We start from the raw sequence: 26,949 nt of genomic DNA on the forward strand, positions 1-26,949 counted from the left end.
ATTAAGTTAGCCTGCACCTTTGCTTTAAATACTTGAATGTGGAACTGATCAGGTCTGCAAAGGTTGTCTTAAGCAGCGTTGCCAGCTAGCGGTCTCAGCAGAAGAGAGGGCATACTTTGTGTTGGAAATTGTTTTACCCCTCTTTAATAGCACCCTTCTCTCCTCCCCTCCCCCCCCCCCAACCTCCTCCTGGCTGAGGTGGTTATTATGGGCTCTGCTTTAGCATTTTCTTTTGGCTATAAGGGTCCACCCGAGTTAATTTTCTTTCCAATTCTTTGCGTCTCAGCCCTGGATTTTTCTGGGATCCTAAAACCTTGCTTGGCAGCTCTATTAGCGCGCCCCCCCATCAGCTCTATTAGCCCCCCCCCCCAAACTTCTACACACTGCACATGCTAACTTTAGACTGATGACAGGGAGAGGAGTTGGCCTAACGGCTAGGGCGCTCGACCTCGGAGGAACTGGGTTCGAGTCTCGGTAACGACACCAAAACCTCCTGTGATTCTGGCCAAATCACTTAATCTCCCCGTGCCTGAAATGAAAGTGTGTCCTCATGTAACGTAACTGGAAAATGTGTAAAGCGCTCCGATACCCGATTGGGATCTGGTCTAGTTTGCGCTATATAAAACTCTGCAAAAAAAGGCCACAGGCTGCTCAGGACTGCTTGGTGACAGATACTGGGGGATTATACACTTTACAAGTAAGCAGGGAAGGAGCGAACTTAACACCAAATAAGACTGGAATCCGCTTTTCTGGAGCATGTGAAGGCATGATTACGTGCAGTGAACATGGCAAGATGCTCCGATTAGTCTTCAGTGCCAGTGTTTTTGAAAAGGTTCTCCATTCCTGGGCAATACATGGACATTAGAGAGCAATCCAAAATTCCTGCCATCAGCTGATGCAGATCATGCTGTACTCAAAATACAACCTGTGCCACTGGGGTAGTGAAATACGAGAAGGATCACTTTAAAGTGAAGCCCAGCTCATTCTCCATCTAATGAACTCCTGGCCTTTCAAGCCTTGGAGACTTTCAAGTAGCGTACTGCAGCTTGCCCTGACATTTGAGCGGTGGTCTCCACATACTTTCAAGTATACTCTACCTTATAACGCATCACTCCTTTTTCCTGATGGTCTACTACACAGAGGATGATCAAATGGAAGCAAAGAAACTGAACTGTGACCTCAACAAGGCATTGTTTGTAGCGAAGGGTACATGTGCATCATGCAACACATTGCAAAGCTTCCTACAAACAGGGAGATCGTCATCCAGTAACTGGAGGAAAAGCAGCGTCACATAAGAAAATGAACAAAGGGACACCAGCTGCCATGGGGTGGAAAAGTCCGAGGTCAGTTTAAAAGCATCCCTGGTGGCCAGGACAGCTTTTAAACCTTAAATTGTACCCAAACTCGACTTTGGGGGTAAGGGCCCTTAAAAATTAAAAACATACCATGTTTTTGCATATTAGGGACCCCCAGGGTCTCCCCTAGGTAATCTAGGGGTGGGGGTCAGTTATCTATAAGGAGCACCCTTATAAAATGAGTTTATATGCCTGGGTAAAGTGGAATTTTACATGTCACTCCCCATATTGTGTTAAAGAGCTGCTCAAATTCGACTTTGATGCTAGAAAAATTGGGTAAGGATAATCTGCATGATTTCTGCAGATTCAGAACCCCTGAAGTCTCCCAGTTTCACAGGGGGTGGGGTCCTGCAGAAATTATGGAAATTAAATATGGTTTTACAAGCACTGGTTCTTGAAGTGGCCCAAGTCATTCTCCATTGTAAACCCCATGGCCCATAGGTTAACATGGTAGGAAGTTATTGATTAATAACTATTGATAGGAGAGGACTAGCAGGACCATTCAAAGACTTCCCAGAATGGTAGTAGTAAATCAAATATTATATTGTTGAATTTCTCCTAAAGTGTACATACAAGAAGTTATGAGACTTTGTAAGTCCAAATTCAGCCTCTTGGTGGTCTGCCTGGATTGGCCAGTTAAGTGGATTAGCCAGGCTGCTGGGAGGGCAGTGATCTGTTCTATAGGACTGCCAGGCCAGGAGGTGGCATCGTAAACTATGCTCTTCAAAGGCAAGAGGGGAGGCCTGGGTTTCAGTCCACTGACTGTCTTGACCCAGAGTCAGAGCTAGGCTTAGGTAAGGTATGTGCAGATGATAGGGAGAGTCCATGGAAATAAGCCATGCCAGGGGGTGGTGTTTAGCCAGCGCTTACCTCCTTGCTGGAAAATCAGCCATTATGGATTTGGAAGAATGATGCACTCTGGGGCAAACTAATGCCACACTACAGGATGTGGTCATAACTATGACTAGTTGCCCTGCTCTTATTGGTCAAAAGTGACCTGGTGCTTGACCCAGAGAATTTTGAAGTATCTGAGGGGCAGAGCCCTCCAGATCTGCTGCTTGAAACTGAATGAAGCAAGAAGTGACCTGCTTAAGATTTTGCTGTGCAAAGAACTCTAAGGCCTGAAACTACAGACCAGTGGTTTACCTTGCTGACAAAATACAAGAGTGGAACTCTGCAAGCTACAGGTTAACAGAGCTCTCTTGGACAGCCCCACAAATAATTCAAAGCCTGGAGTACCAGTGGATTTGTAAAGGTTTTGGTTCAAGTGGATTGCGGAATTGAAGTTTCACACTTTCAAGGACCCTCTTGGAGATTCCAGAACCTTGGATTGTGTTGGATAGAACACCAGGAAGGTGTGTAACTGGACCCCGTTTGCAGAAGGCGGCCCACCACAGTGGTGAGAAAATTCTTCAGAACAATTTATAAAGGTGTCCGACAGAAAACGAAATTACGAAAAAGGGCACTGTTGCTTTCTAAGCACTAGAAAGTGACTAATCTTTAAAATTCATATATCAGGTTCCCTACAGTGGATTTTTTTCGTTTTGGTGTCATTTATAAATTGATGTTGGATTTTTATTTTGCGTTGTGTCTTATTTACTGAAATTATGTTTTTTTTTTTTTTTTTTTAAACCTTTATTGCACCTTACAAATTACACAGCAATTGGCCTACAACCCGATCGGGCTGGCCGCCATTATCACAACATCGTCAGAATGCAGTAATGCCCAACGTAGCTCATGTCGACATAATTCCGTACAGAAGATGGTTACCGCAACATAGAAAAGGTGCATATAGTGGAGTGTCCAGGAAATCAGGTTTTGTTGTTTTTTTCCTTTTTTCAACGAAACAAAAGCCTAACAACCAACTAAAAGAAACATACTGATCGTTCATTATGGATGAACAGGTCCGTTCGCTATGTAGCGGTATAACCCCCCTACAATCAGTCCCTCCCACCAGTGTCCATGCACCCCCACCCAGGTACCCAATGTGTGTACGCTCTTCCGAGCAACAGCCCTACGTTCACTCTCTTAACTCCAAGGGGAAGGCCTAAGTGTGTTTATGCGACCTATTCCCCATGCACCTCCCCCCGTCCCCCACTTCTAATGTGTCCCCCGAGCCCCTCTAGTCCAATTCCTCCTCACCATCGGACTCATCCAGCTCTTCCTCCTCCAAGGGTTCGCAAATTCCTCCCCTGTAAATATTCCACTTGGACCAGACCCTATTCCACTTCCCCGGGCAGGCCCTGTTGGAATATACTGCACGCTCCGTCACCATGACCCTGTCCATGTTAACACCCCATTGTGTCGTTGTAGGTGTATCCGCCGAGCCCCACTTCTGTGCTATGTCCCGCTTGGCGATCATGAACCCCACTGTTACCCATGTTTGGTCCTGCCTGGAGACATCAGTCTGTTCCCATACGTTCAGGAGACACCGCCTCGGATCAGGCAGCAGTGAAATCTCTAATGCCTGCGAGATCGTCCGCAGTACCTGCCTCCAGAATTCCTGGACACGCGGGCAATCCCACACAGTATGAAAAAAGGTTCCCTCCTCTCCGCATCCACGAAGGCAGAAAGGATGCTGCGTTCTGTGTATGCGATGGAGCATGGTTCGAGTGTAGTAGACCCTGTGTAGGACTTTCAATTGCACAAGTCTCAGTCGAGCAGAGATACCCACTTCCTTAGGAGACGCAATCGCCAAGTTCCATTCATGTTCGTCCATCTCCCCGATTTCTTCCTCCCAGTGTTCCTTGAGCCTAATCAGTGGGTCTGGTAGGTTGTTAAGTAGTTTACGGTAAATTAGGGAGGTCGCCTTCTCTACCATGTATTCAGTGAGGAGCCGGTCCTCAAGCGGGGATGCCTCCGGCAATGTACTGTCGGGGGGAATGACCGCTAGCAGTGCATGTCTGATCTGGATATACCTGTATAACTCCCTCTCGCCAAGGTCAAACAGCTCCCGCAATCTGTTAAAGGTGAGTACCGCGCCTCCCAAAGGTCTCCAACTGTAGATATGCCTATTGTGTCCCACTGGGAGAAACCCTTGCTGGTTCGCAGAGTGCCAAAGGCCTTGGAGTCCCAAAGCGGTGTGAGTTTCGTAAGTCGCCCCTTCCAGCCCAATGCTGCGGTTGCCTTATGCCACAGTGTCGCGGTTAACCTGGTAGGCCCCTCCAATTTATTTGCCTTCGTACGGTCATACAGTGGGGCCAGCAGGCTGGTCAAGCCCAGTTGCGCCCTGTCTGCCTGGAATGCAGGCTCAGACTGTGGGGTGTGCAACCAGCAGTTGATGGGTTTCAGCTGCGCCGCCCAATAGTACATCGTCAAGTTGGGGAGTGCTATCCCGCCGTCATACCACCCTCTGTGCAGTTTAGTTTGCGCGATACGCGGCGGGAGGTTACCCCACATCAAGGTGGACACCAGTGCTGCCACCCGTTGAAAGAACTTGGGGCTCACGGGGTATGGAGTGTTTTCGAGTACATACAGGAAGCGGGGTAAGGACTTCATTTTATATAGAGCAGCTCTCCCCAACAGCGTGAGGGGCAGCCCCGCCCAGAATTTTACATCCTGCTTCAGTCGCTCAACTTGGGGTGTCAAATTTTTTGCCATGAATTCCGCAGGGTCCCTGGTGACATGGATGCCCAAGTACTTGAAGGAGGAACCCGCAATCCTCAGAGGGCAGTCCTTTGTTAGCGCCGGAACCGGGCCCCTCAGGACAAACAGCTCCGATTTGGCCCAGTTGATTGTGTAACCAGAGATTTTCCCATGGCCGTCACATAGCCGAAGAAGGGCCGGCACTCCTTGCTCCGGGTCAGTGAGATACACCAGCATGTCGTCCGCGTAGAGGGATATCCGGTCCTCCCAGCCCCCTGCCCAGCTAATCCCCCTCAACAGTGGTGAGGTCCGTATCATGGTGGCCAAGGGCTCCAGCGAAATTGCGAACAGCAGCAGTGAGAGTGGGCATCCCTGCCGAGTTCCCCTTCCCAGAGGGAACGTGCGAGAGATATGTCCGTTGGCCACCACTTGTGCGGTCGGGACTGCGTATAACAGTTTCACCCAGGCTATAATCTTGGGGCCGAACCCCATGCGGGACAGGACCTCGAACAGGTAGTTCCACTCCACCAGGTCAAAGGCCATTCTGGCATCAAGGGCCAGTACAACCGCCGGCGACGTGAGTGCCCCTGCCCCAGCCAACGCCCCATGCAATCGGCGCAAATTCAGTGCCGTGTTCCTGTGTGGCAGGAACCCGGACTGATCTGGGTGTATAAGATCGGCCAGATGTGGCATAATCCTAGACGCTAAAAGTTTGGCAAGGATTTTAACTTCTGCATTAAGCAGGGAAATGGGGCGATAGGAGGCGCAATCCTCGGGTGGTTTCCCGGGTTTGGGGATAGCCACAATAGTGGCCAGTCTCTGGTCAAGCGGGAGCCTCCCCTTCTCTAGACATTCCGTGTACATCGTTAAGAGATGGGTACTCAGTAATTCGGGTTTCGCTTGGTACCACTCAATAGGAATGCCATTGGGGCCAAGTGCTTTCCCGGGGTTCAAGGCGTTAATAGCCAGCTGTATCTCCTCCGCCGTGATATCTGCCTCTAAGTCCACTGAGGCCTCCGCCGACAGCGTCCTGATCTCTATCCTTTCCAGTGCTTCTTTGGCCATTGCGGAAGTCACTTCCCGCTCAGGGGTGTACACCCCCTCGAAGTGGGACGCCAGCGCCTCCACTATGAGCGCGGGGCTAGCATGTACCACACCCCCACTATCTTTCACCTGCTGGATGCCCCTAGAACCGCCATCACGTGTGTCGAGCCAGGCCAGCAGCCTACCCGCCTTATCTCCTATCTCATAAACCCTATTCTGGGTGTCAGCAATGTGGCCCTTTACCTGAGTCCTCAGATGATCCGTGTAGAGTTGCTGCTGGATGTTGAATGCGTGTGCCGTGCTCGGTGTGGGCTGCCTTTCGTGTGTCATTGTGAGTTCCTGTAAGCCTAATTCTAAGTCAGCGAGTTCCAGGGCTTTATCTTTCTTGTGACCCGTGATCGAGCTTACCGCTTGTCCCCTAAATACCGTCTTGTACGCCTCCCATAATTCCTCCGACGAGCTCACGGAGTTGACATTCTCAGCGAAATATTGTGTCGTCACTGTCTTAAGGGCCTTACGGACCCTGGGGATCTTTAAGTATGCAGCATGTATCGGGAATATCCGCCTGCGCACCTTCTCGTGGGCGGACATCACCAGGGTGATCGGGGAGTGGTCAGAGACACCCCTGGGGTGTATGTCTACGGTGTCTATATGATGGGAGCTGTTGCCAAGGGCAAGGAAATGGTCAATTCTTGAAAGGCTGCCGTGTACAGCGGAGTGAAAAGTGAACTGCCGGGACTGGGGGTGGGAGCTTCTCCACATGTCAAGGAGGCCCATGGCAGACATGAAGCGCTGGAAGTGTGAGGAATTGCCAGCGGGGCCGCCCGCCGGGAACCGGTCTAACTGTGCATCTAGAATGGCGTTGAAGTCTCCCCCTAGAATCACCTCTCCCTCGGGAAGGGCCAGTAAGAATTCAGCTAATTTCGGGAGTTGTACCGAGTGGAGTGCAGGGGGGATGTATACCGACACTAGATTAATGAGTTTACCCTCCCATTGTCCCTGTACCGTGGCGAAGCAACCCTGATCGGTCTTAGTCTGTAGTGGAATAAACTGTGAGGATTTCAGTAGTAGGATACCGGTGCCCCTGGACCCGGACGAGAATTCCGAATGTACCAACATTTTGTACCCTTTCCGATCCATGGCCTTGGCCGCCCCACCTATTAAATGCGTCTCTTGCAGCATCGCTAAAGCGGGCTTCAGCCTTTTGAGTGTGAGTAACACCAGTCCCCGCTTGATCTTATCTCCCAGCCCCCGTACATTCCATGTCATTAAGTTTAACGGGGATCCCCGGGAATCCGGGTCTACGTCCCCCCGTCTAAAAGAAGGGTCATCCGCCATATGCGTTCGTTAACGGCATTAATTTGTGCAATGCGCATTCTTACAGCACAGCCCCCACCTCCCCGCTTCAACCAACGTTCCAAAATGTCACATGAGTGGCGTGTCACAGTTTGACCATAAATATGTGTTCCAAACAACTTCAAAACAAACCCCCCTCCCTGCCCCCCTGCCTAACGGACTTCCAACTGCCCGCCCCCCCAACTTAGCAGAGTGCTTGTCCCCTCCCAAAACCAGTGTACTTGCGTGTAAGGGGGAGAGTGTCTCCCCCGGCAGGCGGCATCCCTGCTTACTTTCAGGACAAAGCAGGCCAGCGTCCAGTTGCAGCTATTAGACAATAGTTCCTAGGTGAAGAGTCAGGGTGACACCATTGTCTCACTCCAAGCGGTCATTCCCTTCATTCTCCACGAGGTCTCGGGCTGGGGACCTCTCCTTCCCCCCTCTCCCTGAAGTTTGCGAGCCTGTCCGGCTGTCCGCCCGGTGGGCCGTATTGTGCCTGTTGGACTTCCGATTATTGCACAGTGTGCCAGCCCTCCAGCCAGTCCCTGGCCACATCAGGGGAGTCGAAAAACCAGACCTTTGTCAGCTACCACACGGAGCCTGGCTGGGAATAGCATTGAGTAGGGCAATTCCTTTTCGCAGAGCGTTCTCTTCACTTCGTGGAAAGTTCTCCGTCTCCGGGACACCTCAGCTGTGTAGTCCGGGAAAAATGACACTTTAGAGTTTTGGATCTGAATCGCCGGCGCCACCCTAGCCGCCTGCAGAATGGCGTCACGGTCTCTAAAGTTGAAGAGTCTCGCCAGGATCGGCCTCGGGGGGCCCCCCGTTTTCGGTTTTCCCCCCGGCACTCTGTGTGCCCTCTCCACAGAAAAGAAATGAGATAGGCCCTTAGGTTGTAGTTTGGTCTTGATCATGTCCTCCACGTATAGGTCCATCGCTCCAGTTGTTTCCGATTCCGGCACTCCTAGAATGCGGACGTTGTTCCGTCGCGAGCGTCCTTCTTGATCATCCAGCTTCTCCTTGAGCAGTTTGAAATGGGACAGCTACGGGCGGACAACAATCTGGAGGTCTGAGACATCCTGAACCAGTGATTTGGTAACAACCTCGACTTGCTTTACTCGCTCATTGATTTTCTGGAGGTCCGCTCGGATCAGGGTGACCTCTGTCGCCGTCGCCCCTACCGTCGCCTGCACCTGGGCCAGCGCCGTCAGGACGTCTTCTAGTGTGGCTTTCTTCGCTCCCTCCGAGTCCGCCCCCTTCCCGGGCTGTCTGCGTTGTTCCTGCGGGGGAGTGTGCTTGTCGTAGGCAAATTTGTCCAATTTCGCTTGCGTGGAGCTGTTTCTGGGGCCCCTTTGCGCCATAGTGTACCACCAGCAATTAAAGCGTGTGCAGGCCGGGGTCTTCACTGGAGTCGGGCCAGGTGAAGGCCGTGCGCCCCCCAGATGGATGCGTCGCACGTGGCACTGGTCGCGTAGGGCCTATAATCAGATGCAGCAAATATACAGCCCGGTGAAATGACCCCCACACTTAGCAGCCACCCGGTAATACACAGGCTCAATCCGGGACGAGTAGTGCTGGACCCCTGCCCTTCTTGCCCAGGCTCCGATGCTGGGGGATATCGTCCACAGGGCCGCCGGAGTAATGAGGGCGACGCACGGTCACCACCAGCGCCGCCCGGCGCTTCAGAACGCAGGGGGGGGGGGGGGGGGGAGACCCCGGCGTCACTCAGGAGACCCCGGCGTCACTCAGGAGTCGTGGCCCCCAGCAGATCCCCGCCCCGCACACCACCGGGGCCTCTTCCCGGTCACTGGATGGCGAGCCCGCCCTTCGATGGTCCGCCGGATCAGGTCCCCGGTGGGCCAATGCACGGGCCGCTGCGCCGTCCCCGGCCACTTCCCTGTCTCCGGAGCCGCTTTTAGGTACCGGCGCCAGCAGGGCGCCCTCCGTCAGACCGCAGGTTCGCCAGGGAATGTTGCGGCTCACTGTGTCCGCGAGGCGCCGGGGGGGCCGCCACTTCCGGTGTCAGTGCCCGTCCTCACCTCACTTCCGCCCGGTCACCGTCCTCAGGACACAGCGCTGCTTGTCCGGATGATCCAGGCCCCTCCGCTCGTCTCGGGGCTCCAACCGTTGCGGAGCCTCTGACTCTCCGTCTCTGGCGCTCTGGGTGCCGCACGGTCACCGGACCAGTTCCGCCCCGAAAGCAGAAGATTTGCACAGGATAAATGTGCCGGATTGATGTGGGAAGCCGCCTCACCGCAGGAGCCTCCCTAAGCTGCGGCCGCCATCGTTGGCTGCTAGCCACGCCCCCTGAAATTATGTTTTTAAATGCTTTACATACCCGTCTTTGCAGTTAAGCCGGTCTGCTCGCAGCCACTTTACCAAGGGTTGAGCAAAGGAATAGTCTAAGACGTATGCTGAGTCCTATCATGTGTTAGTGGCCTTATTGCAAGTGGCAGACCTACATTTGCCCCTACCAATAACCCACTTTCCAACAAGCAGAAGTACCCAGTGGAGGACTGGAGACAGCAGTAGCTAGTCAAAGCTGTGATCAAGAAATTGCACTCCGAGTCTTGTCAGAGGGCGTAAGCTTTCTTCACCAACAAATCCTGATGCAATAGTTTCAGGTCTGCCTTCTGGATGGTTTTCAAGTAAATCCGACGATCCTTGCCATGCATGGGCTAATGCTCAAACAAAACCATTAATCTTAAAAGGCTCAACTTCAGAAGAATTTCAATAACGAGTGGCTAAACTGTTTGCTTCGGAACCTTGGATTGTATTGTCAGTTCAGCACACCTAAAATCTTGTGATTCGGAGCAAATTAGTCTCACTGTTTTAAAAAAAATTGTGAACCTGAAATGCAATGGTAAAAACATGCTAAACAAATGTATACATCAATAATTCATAAATGTTTGAAATGTATGTTATTGTATCCTGACCCCACTCAATGGGCACTGCTTTGAACCAATCTGCCCAAGTTTGCAGTATATACATACAAGCTAGAAATATATTATTTAAATATTAACAATTAGAAAATAAAAAGAAACTTATTTCTACATTAGTAATACTTGGATGAGATCTGGATGGGTGATGGCGTCGTAATGCCGCCATGCAAGATTTTCAGGATACCAGTGGTGTAAACAATTCAGAGTTAACCCCTGGGGTGCTGCCACAAGCCTGTGCGGCGGTTTTAATGAGTGGGCGGGATCATGGCATCCCCCGCCGTCATCAGCACACGCCCACCGTGATGCATGACGGACAGGGCCAGTCATCAGCATGGAAGGGGTTAAATCCATTAAGTACACTTCGGATGTGGCCATCATAAAAACACTTTAAAGCGTTGGCGCTCCCGGGTCAATGTTTTTAGGCCTTGGCTAGTAGTTGAGTGTGAGTGCTTCAGTGGCATGGAGCTAGCATGATGCACTAAAATGGATGCACCTTGGGTCAATCAGGAAAGTGAATCCACTCTTGACCCATGCCCTGCCATACACTGTGCCTCTTGCAATAAAATTTCAGTACACTAAAAGTATATTAAAACTGCACACAAAAGTGCCTTTAATAAAAACTAAAACCTGTGTGCGCTACTCTACAGGAAGCTCTACTCCCAACACAAGTTCATAGGACTAGGCATTGGACTCAGCTCCGTTAGAGTTTGCAGAGTTTCCTGCACTGAGCGCAGTTTGCGGAGAGCCCAAAACTCCCCTCCGCGTAGTGCAGCAGTTATTTCCCCGCTCGTGAATGGTAAGTTTGAGTACAAGCTGCTGCTAGGGTAGAGTTTTTACCTGAACTGCAGGAAGATCAGCACGATCGGCAGTTCACACTGCCCTCTGCAAATTGCAAAACTTCACTTCGTGGAGTACCGCCTAACAAAACGCCGCAAACTACACCCAGTCCTGCATAAGACATGCACCCAGCTAGCATAGCACATCTATATGAAAAGCACTAATGCTACACACATCTCTACAGGACTCACAGGACTTGCTCATCATAGATTCAAGCCCACTCAGACAGCCATGTAAGGAACCCCTTCCGCACAGCTTTTTGGGATGCATATGATTTAAATACACTGTACAATGTACACTACTCAATCCTTGCAACTTTGAGAATTTCCACCACACATACAATTGGTTGACGCAGCAGCAGTACTCACATAGATGAGGCCAGAGTAGTATCGCTCCTTCAGGTTGTGCAGCACGGAAGCCTCATTGAGGCAGGTCAGCTCTGCCATGTCCTCCACTTTCGAGAACTTGGGAGGGTTCATCTTCTGAATGTCGTCCTTGTTCACCTTCACCTTCTTGCCATTTTCGGCCAGTTCCACAATGGCCTCGTCTCCAGATTCCTCCTTCAGATAGGCTGCCTCGAAGCCCTGCTTTTCTGAAGGTACCCATACTTGCTTCTTGGCTGCCCAGTCCGCCTGCGCCAGAGGGTTGTTGATGTAGTTTCGGTCTACGAACAGATACTTCTCCGCATCACGCTGTGTCATGGTGCCCTACTTCAGCAATCTGAAAAGAGAAGAGATCATGAAGGAATAGGTGCAATGTGATCAAGAAATCAAGGTACAAATAAACGGACAACTGTCCAGAGCTGCAAGTCAAAAGTATACAGGACTGAAACCAACCCAGTTACCAAAAGGTACAAATACAAGAGACTTCGACTAGAGCATCAAACGGAAGAAAAGGGATAAATCACCAGAGGTGAACAATCAGCATCTATCAGAACTGGCATGGGGGAGTAGAACAGCTCACCATAAACAGTGTACTTTTATCCTGCTTGGCTCTCGGCCAAGTTTGTGGTAATGGCGCCAACTCCAGATGGCTGTCGCAACAGCAGAGAAAAACACTAACAGGACACACCAGCAAAACCTACAACCAGGAAGCCAATGAGGACAGGCCGCCATGTCAGAAAATGCAAGCAACACTGCACAATTGTTCACCAGAAAAGACTAACAGCTTATTTTATAAGATCCCAAACAAACAGGGCATGAGTGAACAAACAAAAACAGAACACAATCCAGCCACTCAGGAGTGAGCTAAACAGTCCACCAGCAGGGGTTCTTCAACATGAGAAAACGCTGGCTTTGCGATCACAGAACAGCTTTCTGAACATTCAAGAACCTGGAAAAGGGCACACTCTAAGAATCAGGGCTGCACAAGCCAGTCACACATTGAAGGGACAACTACAATCATGCAAGGGCACTCGAACCCTAAGTGAGAAGACACTGTGCTCAGACACATTCAGGACTAAGAGGCAAGGTAGGTCACTTCACGTGAGGATACAGGAAGGGCAGAGGGCGAACTAAGTCAAAAGGAAAGGGCATTAGATCAGCACTCAGAAGAACAGAGGGGCTGGCAGGCAAGACACTAAACCAACATGTGTCAACTCGAGCTCTCATGACCCTGCGAGGATAAAGGAACTTGGGGCACTGAACAAAATGTGCTGACCGCCTCTTGGGACCCAGACAGAGGCAGGCGTAACTTTTCTGTAATGCAACTACACTAAATTATAGCAAAGTTACGCAAGATTCTTTTGCGTCGAGTAACGTGAAAGTACCGAAATTACTCCGTAATACTCTTGCCAGGCTTAAGTAGGAGGTGGAGATTAATAAACAAAACAAATTAGGCCGAACAGGAAGCAAGGCTGGTCAAAAGTAATGAAGGAGAGGTCAAAGTGCGGCACGATCGGGAAGACTGAAAAGGAAGGATATGCTTGAACGTGGCACTCATGAAAAGTAAGCAGAGACTCCTGTGAGATTGGGGTAGAGCTGGAGAGAAGCCACAATTAAGAAAACAAGGGTTGAGAGAACCCGAGGGAGAGAAGTAACTGAGAAAAGAAGCAGAGGCGCAAAGGATAGAAAGAAAAAAAGATTGACATTTGTCCTGTGCGCCATGTCCAATAGCCGCCTTGCCTTCGACGGTCAGAGTAGGCCATTTGCCCCCTTCGAACTCCCAACCACGAGCTGGGCAACCGTGGGCATAAATAGGGGAGGAAAGCAGCAGTTTCACAATCAGTTGACTGCCGTCTATAAGGCTGTCCCAATAGACTCCCTCAAAAGATAGAAATATAAAACACGAGGGGGCTATTCGGACATACGCGCGTTGCAGGCACCCAAAGTCAGCTCCCCCAATCAGGCGCGGCCGACATCGGTGGAATGAGCTCCTGGAATGCTAGGGGTGACTGAACTTAGACTAGAGATTTTCAGAGCATTTCCTCGAATTGAAGCCAAGTGTCCGCCCCCTCCCCTCCTCCGCCACCGGACAGGAATGTAACTGCACACGGAGGAAGAGGCGACGCAGACACTAAATGAGAAATTTTAGCTTGGAGAGAGGGCACTACATATGGTAATGAACCACCAGATTCATGCTGTGCCCCCTGCAGCTGACAGATTACCTAGCAGGCGCCTCCAGTAAACGTGAATGGCACCAAACGTCCAACTCTGATTAGCCACAGCCTACTACCTACTACCTACTACCTACTACCTACTACCTACTACCTACTACAGTAGGTCTACCATAAAGAGAAGAACAGCCTTCGCGCATCACTGCATATCAAGCAGTGTGTGCCCAATAGCGGTAGCACACTGCCCAGAAAGGACCATGGTACCCACGTCCTGTCCCATGTATGGGCCTGAGAAAGACCGGTAGATATGGAATCATTCCCCACCGCGAGCAGCAATATACGGTTATATATCTTCAGGCAAACGCCAAAGAGTTTAGAAACAACCAGGAAGGGCATGATGGGACAATCTCTGGATGCAGAGAGCATGCAGCCATCTACACCACAGAAAAGCCTCGAACACTGCGACGGGAAAGACGGGCACCGCACCACACCACAAAGGCAAAGCTGGTGAGGTGCGGATACATCCATACCATAAAGAGGGCCTTCACAACCTGCGAGGCGGGCATGCTAGGGTTGCCTCAAGGAGAGGTGGCCTTCATGTTCAGAGGAAATACCTCAAGTCTGCATGCTGGGATACCAGACAAGAAGGCTGGCGAGGGCACCCACAGCCATGCCTCACGAAGGACCAGCACCGACAGACCGGGGATGGCATGGTAAGCAGCAAAGGCTGGCGATGACCAATCAAAGCCACATCCAAAACACTGCGAGTATCAAGACAATACCAGGAGGGAGCACCTACAGCGACTGCCCTGGGACAAGCACTACCAAAAGCAGGCAATGGCAGGATACACAGTCAAGCAGGTCTGCAGGGAGCAAGCACAACCATCGGCCAAGGAGGGCCACCAAGACTGCCACGAAGAGCATGTCATTCTATCCACAGAGGAAGATGGGGAGGAACATTGCCAGCATACTCTATACATCCCCCACCACGGTACGAATTCAAACCTGCTACCAGGTATGCAAAGCTGTAATGGTCAGAGCTACCGCCACAAGCGGTACCTCGAACGCAAAAACTGCTTCTATAGGAATGTGACCGGGCAGAGGGGTACATAGGCACTGGGTGCTGCATCAGGGATCGCCACAGACCAGGATGCGTGGGGTTGTCGTGCATAAGACAGCCCTGCGAGGGGGTAGAGGCATCAATATTTCAACAGTGCCACAGCGCACCTGCTGGAGGGCAGGCCGCGCGCACAGATGACGGCTCCGCCCCGCGCCTCACACCTGTGCGCGCAGCTCTGTCGGCGCTGGAGGAGGCGGCAGGCCGTGACACGAACATCTCAAACCATGGTTCACGGCTCTCCGGCGGAGCACACGCAGGCAGAAGCTTGCAACGGAGAAGGCCGAGGGCAGACTGTAAACCTTCAAGGCGGCACCGCCACTGCAGCCCTCGTGGCAGCCCAGGGCAAAGGGGTCACGGGAAAGAACGGGAATAGTACAGACTGCACTTCCTGCTAGCTGGGGCACACCTGGTTTGGAGTTCAATGCAGGCTGGCCATCGAACAGTTTCCTCAACGCTCCGAAAACCCCAAGAACGGCAACCCTGCCGTCACGCAGGTTCAAAGGTCAGGCCGCACTGTGGACGGCTGTTGGGGGAGGGGTGGAAATCACAAAGACAAGTCGGGTGCATACAGGGACACAGAACAGGAAAGGCAGCTCGGATCCCGGGTGTACAGACCGGAGGCGCTGGTGAAGCCTGCGTCCTCATGCAAGGGCCACAGGACGGGCATCATGGGAGATCAGCTTGGATAATGTGGGCATCTCTTTGGGTTCTAGGGCAGTCACAAAGTTACTAAAGAACTGTTCAAGTTACTGTCATTTGGGGCACGGTACTTCTGCACTCCGGCTGATTGGCCAAGACCTTTTTTTACACAACTCAATTGGGTCGAACAGGCGATAGTGAGGTGGGGTTAGAAACTCAAAACAAACCTACCACTTAACCTTACATGCTCAACCATTTCTTTACTTTATAAAGTGCAAGTAAAACACCCTACACTTTAATTCTAGATTTCCCAAAGAAAACCAGAAATGTGCCAGTTATAGCTACATTTTATACACACTAGGGGGCAAGTTTTTAATTTAACATTTTGCCACAAGGTAATCGTTTTCCCTGGGAAGCCCACTGGGTCGATGCAGGTTTTATTAAGCATTTGGGAAATATATTTTAAGTCAAAAGATTTAAGGCTTCCACCCAATACAACCTTTGATTTCAGTAGGTATGATTTGAGCTAAAGATACATGTCCAATAAGGCAGGTTATGCAGCTTCCAAGGCATCTGAATCAATGTCAAAATAACCCACCACTTATGGAATCCAGCACACCAGTGGGCTACTAAACTGGACAACGTCTAGACCAGGGATTCACATCACAATTTCTCTGGAAGTGCTTGGCCTAGAAAAATGACGAGCAGTTTCTCCTCCAGCTGATTAGGAGTCCCTGGCAAGGGATCAAAGTCAAGATTTCTCAAGACTTCAAGGGATGATTGGTAAGCCAGGTACAAGCACCCTACGGGTAAGGTAGGGCTGAATCAAATGTAGTATTTACTGTGAAGAACGAGCACCTCCTTGATCCGGAAGATGGGTTTCTCGGCTGCTGCATGGGGTGACCTGGGGGCTCTTGGGCTGCATCAGTCCGTAGACTGTCCTCCACCCAGGTCCTGCCAACCAGCTGAGGTTTGGTTCTTAGATCATGCCTCTTCCTCCTGGTAAAGGCAGCATCTCCTCAAGCAGGCAGATCAGTTCTTCAGCCTCACCAGCTGGCCATTGCCAGACTTTAGCAGTACACACAAAAAGTCGAATCTGAACAAAGTACTGACAGGGGAGTCCGTACTAGTTCCTCTAGTGAATAAGCCTGGCCAATTAGGGAGATTTTACCCTTCCAATTTCTGGATGCCCCTCCAAACCTGATGTACATGTGAACAAACCACAGCTTGTGTAGCCCAGGCTGCTCAGTCTGCTACAAGGCTTGACTGCTCCAGGTGGAAACATGATTGCTCCATTAGGGGTAGAATTTTACAAGGAAATGGTGATCGGGAAAAGTGTTGCTCTGTCTAAAGGATCAGTCAAGTTATCACCCCTCAACCTCCCCCAATTAAACAGATAAAACTAGTTTTTTCTTGGGGAGAGGGAGAAGAGAAGCCAATGTGCAAGATAAACATATGCTGCCCTCACAAAAGGACCCAATCTTTACAGCAGATCCCCCCCCATATTTACACTGTCATTTATTAGCCACCCATGCATGTCAAAGGTATCATGAAGACAAAACATCCCAACTATGGGGCAACAGTACAAAACTTTACATGGGGAGATGAAGATCGTGCCACCCCCTACCAGACTATGGTCTTAGGCTGGCCCCACCTCAAATAGCGCACTGTTTGACAATTACCTGACCACTTAAATACACAGACTATGGTCAGCACTTGCTATTCCTCCAGCTTATGTTTTCTACAGTTGTGAACAAAGGTGCAGAGATGGCAAGGAGATCCATGCATGGCCCTGGGACAAGAGTACAGATAAGTTACGACATCATGCATGTGGCACAAGGCAGTAGCTCAACAATAAACACAACTAAGGGTGTGCCATGTTGTGGAAACACTGTTGAGATGGAGGTCTCGTCAGTCCAACAACTGAAAATGTGGAAACCCATCTTACAGAGATGTCCCGGGAAATGATTGTGGAAGAAAATGGCAGTGAAAAGTAAGTGGATTTGGGGGAAGAGGGTGGTCTGGTTAAAATGGCAGAGTAGCCACAGACTTTAAGGGGTGCACACACCCAAAGAGGCAAACATGCTGAAAGAGCTACTTTTCCGTGACATCTGCAACACTTTGGTTTCATCTGGCCTTGTACCTGCACCTTAGGCAGCCTCAAGTTTCCCGGATGAAGTTTAGTACAGATACCACATGATGCTGTGGGTTGTTGCCAATATTCCGAAACGCCCAACTTATCAGAAACCTGAATTAAGTTCAGAGAGGACGCTGTGGGAGGAGTAAGATGCCCTGTGTGTAGAGTACACTAAACACTTTTCTTGAACTGAGAAAGGTTCATCTTCTTTTGAAAGGTAATTTTATTTCACAACTGTTGTATTACTTAATTTGTAATGTTTTAATAGGTTATGTTGTGAGTTTCTATAGCACATCCCTAAACTTCGACGATTCAAAGATGGCAACGCAGCAGTATTAGATGACAGGTCAGTTGAAGGATAGAAGTGCCAATCTATATCAAACTAATCCATACAAGCTGTGGGGGTCGCAAGGGACTATGCATGAAAAGCCTCGACAGAGGCCAGAGATCAGCTCAGGTGCTGTGGTGCAAATGCATAGACGCTACACCGTTAACGTGGAATGGGTGTCTGCTTGGTTAATTACTGCCAGGGGGGGGGATTAAGATTTCAAACCGAAGGAAGAGCAATCCAATTTAAGATTGTTGTATAGAGGACATCATTCTCTGGTCTAAAAATAAGCATTTGCCACTTTAGAGTCGCTACGTAAGGAGCAATGGTCCCAGAAAGCAACCACACATTGTACACCAATTCAAAACAGAACATAAAACACAGGGTATTTTATTACACAGTTTAATTCACACTGAGCAATGTTCTCTTAATGAAGAGAATTATGCCGTAAAATTGACGTTTCAACACGTTGTTGCATCCCTTACATCAGGGTCTTCAGGACAAAAGTGGGGGTGGAGGAAGGGTGCGATCATAAACCCTCTGCCCGCAGGCTAGGGGTGTAGAAGGGCGTGCTGGCTTCTAGGTCGAGAGGGACCAGAGCACTTCCTATATTGTAAGCTTCAACTTGTATGTCGGGTTGTGTTGATGAAAAGGAAGGGTCTAGGTACTTGATAACTGAATTAAATCCAGAAGTATCTGGTTAATAGAAGCGGGCCTCTCGGCTCCAAGTCTTGAGTCCTCCATTGGTGGGCACTTCCTGGTGCTTCCCACTCCACGATAAGCAGTCCACTTTTTCCTGCACTCTTGAATTTATTTTATCCCAATCCGATTGTCTAATAGCATTTTTCAAACTGTTAGAACCGGGAGTCTCTGGTTGGCAAAGGTAAGTACCTTGGCCCAAGTAGGGACCCCTAGCTCCGGTCAGGGCGACGGAATAACCCTCTGAGATAACCCCTGCTCACCCTCTAGGTAGCATGGCGCGAGCAGTTTAGGCTAAACTCGGAGACAATGTGGATAACATTTGCACTTAACACAACAGCAATTCCCAATCCACCACAAACTGAGACCACACAGGTAAGTATATATAAAATATAACTTTATCTAGTTTCAGCATGTAAATGAAGCAGTTGCATGATAATCACTTCTTTAGAACAGATAGCATTTCTAGTTTAAAGGTTGCACGTTAAACACTTCGTCTAGAACAAGGTTGCACTTAATTCTTAGTAGGTCTTGTAAATAGGCAGTTCCTAGCATAAAAATAAGAATAGTCTCTAGTCTCTTAAATCAGCACTCAAAAATATGGCCACTGATTTATATGCAATTCGCTCTCAAAACGAGCCAATGATCATGCCAAGGTTTGATAACATCAACAGGACTCGGCCCCTAGCGCCAGGGACCCTTCGCGCCTCTAGCGCGTCTCACCGCAATGCTGTTGGGAGGGGGGGATTCCCCTCCAGGCGCACCTCGCAGCGAGCGCTCACTAGCGCTCCAGCCCGGCCGGTCTCAGGACGCTCCACCGCCCGCTCTCGGTTCTCCAGGGAGCAGCGGGGAGCAGAGACGGCAGGCCGGGGGCTGGAGCACTCTTTCAGGTCCCTCGGCGAGGTCGGGTCAGTCTTCCCCGGTCCCGGCGGTGATTACTCAGGCAGACGAGGTCCTTGACGACGGGAGCCAATCCGGTCGCGGCCCTTCAGCCGAGCCTCCCGTGACGACACCACCACGCAGGGGGAATCAGCCAATCCGGTCGCGGCGCTTCTGCCGAGCCTCCCGTGACGTCACCGCCTGCTCTGGGGAAATCGACCAATCCGGTCGCGGCGTTTCTCCCTCAGCCTACGGCGGCAGCCAACCACAGCGCGGCCCCTTCGTGGCTGCAAGCAGACCTTCGGGGGTGATTTCAGGGCCCGGGCCCGCGGCGATGCTGAGACGGGTCAAGCGTATTTAGCCCTCACCACGCTGGAGCGCTTCAGAACCCTCTGGCCCCCACCAGCACGTGTCGATGAACACGTCGATCTTGAGATGCAGCAGTTAGTAGACAGCGCGGCGCTCTCGAGCAGAACAGAGAGCAGCCAGCGCGCTACACGGGGCAATCAGCAGGGCTTAGTCCAGCAGTCCCCGAGTTTCCCTGCACACAGCAGCTTCGCGATCTCCTTGCCACACAGCAGCTTCAGGGGGCACCGCAGAGTCTTGTTTCCTTGGGCAACCTTTATGTTCCTGGGTTGCAGACAGGGGGCCAGCTCTTCTCAGGCCCTTGGAGATTCAGTTATAGACACAGCACACAGCAGAGTCTTGGCAGTTTCAAGTAGGCAGGGTCACAGCACGCAGCAAAGTCCCTTTCCCCTCTTCAGCTTTCAGTGGCCACAGCAGAACAGGTCAGCCCTTAGAGCATACAGCAAGGCAATCTTCCTTTAGTTCTCTCGCCGTCTTCCTTCCAGCAGAGGGTCCGTCTTGGTTGTAGAATTTCAGAATCTAACTTTCTGCAGACAGGGGTCCTTTCCTTATACCCCCAATGTCTTTGAAGTTCTTGGTGCATGGAGGCCCTGGGTCCAGTCTAAACCAGTTCTGGGGGTTGCGGAGCACTGAGGTGTCTCTGGCTTTCTTCTTCCTGTCAGCTTCAGGGCCAGGGGGGTCAGTTGACCACCAGGAGAGAGCGAATGTGGGGGAGGTAGGCAGGCACAGCCCAGCACTTATCTGGCATTCCTTCCTCCCTCCTCCCAAGCAGGCAGATGTGCCCTTTCATCCCCGGGATGGCTCCGACCCTCTCCTCTGGGGCTCTGCAGCCCCTTCCTGTCACATCCAGACCAGGCAGACATTCCACAAACCCAGGCACACAGAAAGGTTTAGACAAGAGAACAGCCACTTTCTAAAAGTGCTATTCTCCAACACAGGATTTAAAAACACCCTTCACTAAAAGATGTGTCATTAAATTCTGAGTCCAGGGATATCTTTCACTTATGTCCCATCTTGTTCCTATGGGGAGATAGGCTGGTATCACATGGGCCCAGCCCCCCTCCATGTTACTCTATGGAGCAAGATAGCCTTACAGCAGTGAGCACACAAAATGGCTGCAGCCCACTACCAGAGCATAGTACCTGCACTAGCACATGCTCTACCTTATCCATACACTGCACCCTGCCCAGGGGGGTACCTTGAGCCTTCCATAGGGGTGACTGATGTGCACAGACAGGGAAGGATTAGGCCGAGCCAGTGGGGACACTGGCCAGGCTGACATGGCAGTCACTGACTGCACACAGGCCCTGCGCTGGCAGGCCTGAGTCACCTTTTAAAAGCTACTCATGTGGGTGGCGCAATCTGCGCTGCAGGCCCACTAGTAGCATTTGTCATCACCAGCCCTGGCACACACAGTGCCCTCTACTAGGGACTTCGTGGTGATACAAATATGCCAATTAGGTATACTCAATCAATATCACAATTTACAGAAGGAGCACTTACACTCTGACACTGATCAGCAGTGGCAGAGTGTCCAAAACATCTAAATAAGCAAAAACGAAATCCAGCACAGCATCAAAACACATGAGTCAGAGGCAAAAAGATGGGGGAAGAACCACGCCAAAAGGTGTCAGGTCTAACACAAACATACAGCTTAATTGATGTAACTGCATAATGGGCTTCAAGAAAATGCTTGCACATGGCCAAGTCTCATGAAAGCAAGACCTTTGGTGAAAAATAAACATAGTAGAGAATAACCAGACCATCCACAGACAACTGAGATCGAAAGAACTAAAAACAGACCAGTGTATCCTCCAGGAGATTTAGAGCAGATAAAGCAGTGACCGGAGGTGCAACCCCCTGGTGTTATGTACAGACCAGACCTGGTTATCCAGGAAGGGCTCAGCGTCATGGCTTCTGCAGAGCAGCTGAACCCATAGATTAGTCTTCTGCTCCAGGAGCAAGATTGCCTAGATATTAGCAGTTCAGAGAAGAAACTCGCTCATGCGGCTAGATAGCCAAGGAAAGCAGTGCACCTCTCCGTACTGCTGCTGCCTAGGATTTCACTTTGCTCCAAGCTATGGACATTTTAAATGTATACAACAAAAAAAATTCAGATTATGTAATGGGGAATTGTACATCCTTGTAGGAAAAGGATAAACACGAGGTCTGAATCTTAAGCACAATTGATCTAAGACTAGCACTGTCGTTAGGAATAACAAAAGTAAATTTAAAGGCCAAAATAGCCAATTACTTGAAAAAAGGCATAGAACAGGAAGCACTAGAACACCAATGGAGCAAGGATAAAGTTGGGGCCCATGAAAGGTCAGTGGGAGTCAAATACAGGCAGGAGCGTACAATATTGAGAGCAGGAGTAAGCTGGAGCCCAAGATATGTAGGGATGAGAGTCAAGGCAGGAGAGTAGAGCCCTAAGAGCAAGGCAAAGCTGGCGCTCAGGAAGGCTATGTGTACCCCGAGCAGACGCCAGAATAAACTGAAGCCCAAGAAGGGCCGGCATATGCCAACAGACAGTGAAGTTTAGGAACATAAGCAAAGCCAAAGCCCATGTAGGGTTTGAGAGTCGGGAAAAGGCAGGGGCGGATTGATACAGAGAAAGGATAAAGCCAGCACCCATAACAGAATGGGCGTGTCAAGGCAGGAGAGAGTAATACTGAAACAAGCAGGTTAAACAGAGCTCGCAGAGGGGTTTTGTATGCATCACAGAGGCAGAGGAGTTAGAGTCCAGGAAAGACGTGCCAGTAACAGGCGAAAGCTATTAAGATCACGGAAAAATGGGGCCCATAAGGGTGATAGGAGCCCGTGAAGTAAAATAGAGACGGAGGAAGAAAAGTGACGCTCGGAAGAAGCGGACGTACAGGGAAGTGTGCACGCACACAAAGTACGTGAGAGGCGGCTGCATCGTGGGCTCCCACTCCCGCAGAGCAGATGTGCGCCCTCAAACAGCACCCTGAGGGGTTAAGTGAGCTCACGGACTCAACTTGGCAGCAGAGGAAGCCCTCGGTAACCCCGGCGCTTCCTGCTGTAACTTCGCATCCCATGAATGCCTTTTTAGGAGATACTAGAAGGAAAGGCGCACTAGAGAGCACACAAAGCACGCGTTAAATAAGGTTAGGCAGGAAGCCTGGGCCCAGCGGGGCCAGCAGGGAGAGCTCTCCCAGGGAGGGAGGGACGCCCCTTGCTGAGCAAGCACGGAGGCGGCGGGAGCGAGCAGGGGCTCCCTTCTCGTAGGACTGGGCTCCCACTCAGGCAGAGGGAATAGACTCCCTCGCGTTAAACAGAGGACACGAGCGACCCCGGCGTTGGACAGCCACACCCTCAGTCAACATGGACTCGCACATACGGAGTACGAGGGCCAGACACCCCAAACACGCCCTTCAAAACTCCGCAGGGCAGGTACAGCCTCGTAGATTCGTCTCCAGCTCGGACAGGGAACAAGACAAAGGGCCCACCGTGCGGAGACCGCCCCACTGCAGAATACGCTTCACCTCAGCGCCAGAGAAGGTATCGGCGGGGGTTACAGCAAGACGAGCAAGGCCTTACACAGCAACTCCTGCTCGCAACACAGGGGTCCGGGGGCGATGGGCAAGTGCTCTTCCCTTTTGGACATAAATTAGGCTCTGTGCGATAAAACGGGAATAGTCACTGGACCCACTGCGGGGAAACGTCTGCTTTGAACAGGCATTAGTCCAAGAGCAAGTAACTACAACGCAGCAGTTGCAAGTCTAAGAGCGGACCTGGGATCGGAGGCTGCGGCTGTTTAGGGCAGCATAACGCTGCAGCGGTGTGGCGTCTCAATGGGTACTCGCTCGCCCCACAACGTGCCAGGGTCTGCCTGTCCATGGACGGGAGTTATAATGCTTAGAAAAGCTGCTGACTGCCTCCAAGAGCAGTTCCCATGACTGGGCTCCGCTTGTGGACACAGGATACCCTTGCAAATTAAAAGGGGGCCTCCAGTGGGTTGCTAGCTTCCCCCTACCGCTCATTCTCCTTGCTTGAGAGGTTTCCCAATAGATGACTCAGGAGCCTGGGACGAGACTGCAACAAATGCCACGGGGCTTCATGGAGAAAGAATGCCACTTCTGCTGCAGTTGAGGCAGACAGATCTTGATCCGCCATTGCTACCTCTCCCTGGAGAAGAGTCGTGAACCTGTAGCACGTGCATCCAAATAGTTACCATGGTACTGCAGCATCTAAATGATGCATGAGGTTGCATCTCAAAGCTAACTGCTTTCCTTTGGGGTAGCTGGACAATTTGAGGAACATTTGACGGTCTAGGGGAGGAAGGCATATAGAAAGCCAGTCGTGGTCAACAGGTTGTTCAGCATAGAGTTAAAAGACTTGCTGTGCCTCTACTGAGGTAAGAATGTAGGTACTAGGCCACGGGTGAAAACGTTTGAAACTAGACTGGAGAAAATCCCTAGTTACCAAAGGGCTACATCAAAATAGCTCTCTAAATGACATCCCAAGCAAATCCTCGGCAGCCAGCCTTTCACCATCTGCCTACTCCGGTCTGGTTTCGGCTTCATTACTTTGTATAGGTCTTGTTCCCTTACGCTCCCACTCTGTTGAACCAGGGATGACAAGTTTCTACCTAAATTCCTTCGTCAATGACCCTCTCGTAGCTCATCTCTCGCTTCCTCCAATATTTTGCTCACCAACTAGGCACAGGACAGCTAACTGAGCACAATAAACAAACTTATGCCAGCACTAGCATGGAAGCAAAGAGGTCTGCATTAGCCCAAGCAATCCATACGGCAATGTTGTCTCAGTCTTTCACCTGAGCAAGGCAAAAGGATAAGGCTTTGCCACACTGACAGCAGGCACTACACCACCCTCAAGGTTTCCTGTCCACATCCCACTTATCTCCTTCCTGCAAAAGCAGCAGGAAAGGCAATCACCCCCTCTGCCTCCTCCCTTCCTTGTAAGGACGCAGGAAGCTGTCATTCCATGGGCAGTCTTCATTTCTTGCAAAGCAGAATCCATTACTCACAATTCACGGAAAGCTTGGACCACATACACAGGCAGCTATGCTTTGGACTTTGTGGCAGTCTTCTCATCAACATCTACAAAAGGCACGGTCATTGGGTGACAGTACTCTTCATAAGAATTTTGGTTGAGTTTCAAGTAGGGCAAGGAAGGACTTAATCCTTAAGAGTGAGAGACATGTCTGGAACTATTTAAAACTTCTTTAGAGTTGCCCTGTCAAATTTTGTTTCCATACACCCACAGAAGCCCTTTGCTTGAGCAACACCTCAATCCTGATTTGCAGTACACCCTGGTACTTCTACTGCAATTCACACCTCTGCCAATGAACCTCAAACCAACCTTTGAGTTGGCCTAACTGCTAGGGCGCTCGACCTGGGGATCTGGGTTAGAGTCTCGGTAACGACGCCAAAACCTCCTGTGATTCTAGGCAAATCACTTAATCTCCCCGTGCCTAAAATGAAAGTGTCCTCATGTAACATAACTGGAAAATATGTAAAGCGCTCTGATACCTGATTCGGGTCTAGTTCGCGCTATATAAAACTCTGCAAAAAAAAAACTACAGTACCCAGAATTATCACTGGGATAGGCAGAATAATTTTCTGCCTGCCAACAGAACACCAGTTCTCAACTTCACTAATGTAAGTAAGAAACTAAGTAATTTAAATTTGAAATCCAAGATGTAAACTACCAAACAAAAAAAAAAATCACTCCAGAAGACTCGAGGAAAAGGTTGGTGGGAGATAGGTTGCAAGGTAAACCTTTAACAGGCATTATTAGGGGTGGCACCCTCCACAGACTGCCCTTGCATTTGTCTTTTCGTAACCATATCCTGTTTTTGCTAGGGCCGCTGCACACTTACAAGACAGTGACCACAAAGTCAAGAGTTCCTCTCCAACTGCCAAACCCAGACATGGAGGACGTCGCTGCACATTGATGGGCATGCAGCCTCTTTGCTTGGTGAAAGGGGACATCCCAAGTCCTTCAGAGTCTGAGGCCCGAAGTTGAAAGTGCAGGTCTAACTGTGGCCTTTCTGCAAACAGGTCCCATGTGATGCCCCAGTGCAGCCACTGTCAGAGCAGTGGCTCCTTGTAACAGCCCCCCAGCAGCTGCGCAACACTACATACAGGAGGCCAGACGAGTCTTCAGAGTGGTAGAACAACTATGGGGATTGGTGAAATAAGTGTTATCCAGTGCAGGTCCTTGCCTAGATGCTGTGTAAGGTACAGATGTCTTTCACCATGACCAGGCATGGCCTTGGTTTGCGACCCACACTCCAGCCCCTGAAAGAGCACAAGGCCATACAGCTGCTTGATCTGCCCCCAAACACTGGTCGAGGTGGGGTTGTGTCAAACTGCTAAACGCAGATTTCAGTGCAATGCCTACTCATCGCATTGGCCTTTCGAAACATGAAAGGTAGCATTTCTAGCCTGTTTAAGTGCAGGTGACGTTCCCTGTGATAGAGGTACTGTCGCCACTCCCTCCACCTCACTTCTATTAAGACACTCTGCACAGGACAGTTGATCCTTAAGCAAGCTTCAATGAACCACACAGAAGCGCGACACCCAGGACCTTTAACCAAGGTAAACAGTGCAAGACCAGGATGTACCCACATGTCCCTGCACCCACAAACCAAGCACTACACGCAAAGGCGCACATTTGGGACAGGACGCATGCAGTTTTCCCCACTGCATATTTGGCGATCGTCGTTTGGAAGGCCTCGTTCAGGGCATTGGGGAAGCAGCGAAGCACCTAAGGGAGATAACTAGAAAAGATGCACTCAGACTGCCTAAACAAAAGGAAAAAAAAGTATCTCCCAAAACTCGAGCTGTGTACGAACCCGAAGGGCACTTACGAGCCTCTAAACAGGTAGCACCCAGAATGTACCACCGAGAAGTGTTACATGCGTACTGTATGAAAAGCTATTGTTAACTCGATCACCAGATATTCGCCTTTTTGCCCTTACTGCAAACATATTATAACTGTTCTATATCAATCTGCTATGCGGTATGCAAAGTCAATTAACAAATTTAAAGAAAAAAATGAGCTTCCTCTGAAGCCAATGCAAGCAGGGCCTAAATGAAGGTGCTGGAGCACTTCACAGAATGCAGGCATCCTCCTACGC

The 26,949-nt window shown here is 50.4% G+C and overlaps 1 protein-coding gene across 5 annotated transcripts in view; it reads right to left on the minus strand.

Moving 5' to 3' along the window:
• Positions 1 to 26,949, minus strand: part of MYH9 (myosin heavy chain 9) — a 238,712-nt gene that overhangs the window by 171,500 nt on the left and 40,263 nt on the right. For 3 of the 5 annotated variants that reach the window (XM_078640470.1, XM_078640476.1, XM_078640473.1), the window contains exon 2: positions 11,467 to 11,818. In XM_078640470.1, coding sequence (XP_078496596.1) covers positions 11,467 to 11,799 — 333 coding nt within the window. In that variant the 5' untranslated portion in view covers positions 11,800 to 11,818. The remainder of the gene's footprint in view (positions 1 to 11,466; positions 11,819 to 26,949) is intronic. The other 2 variants (XM_078640479.1, XM_078640482.1) reach the window with 2 other exon arrangements.

The sequence above is a fragment of the Lissotriton helveticus genome, chromosome 1_1 (genome assembly GCF_964261635.1).
Source record: "Lissotriton helveticus chromosome 1_1, aLisHel1.1, whole genome shotgun sequence".
NCBI classification, from domain to species: Eukaryota; Metazoa; Chordata; class Amphibia; order Caudata; family Salamandridae; genus Lissotriton; species Lissotriton helveticus.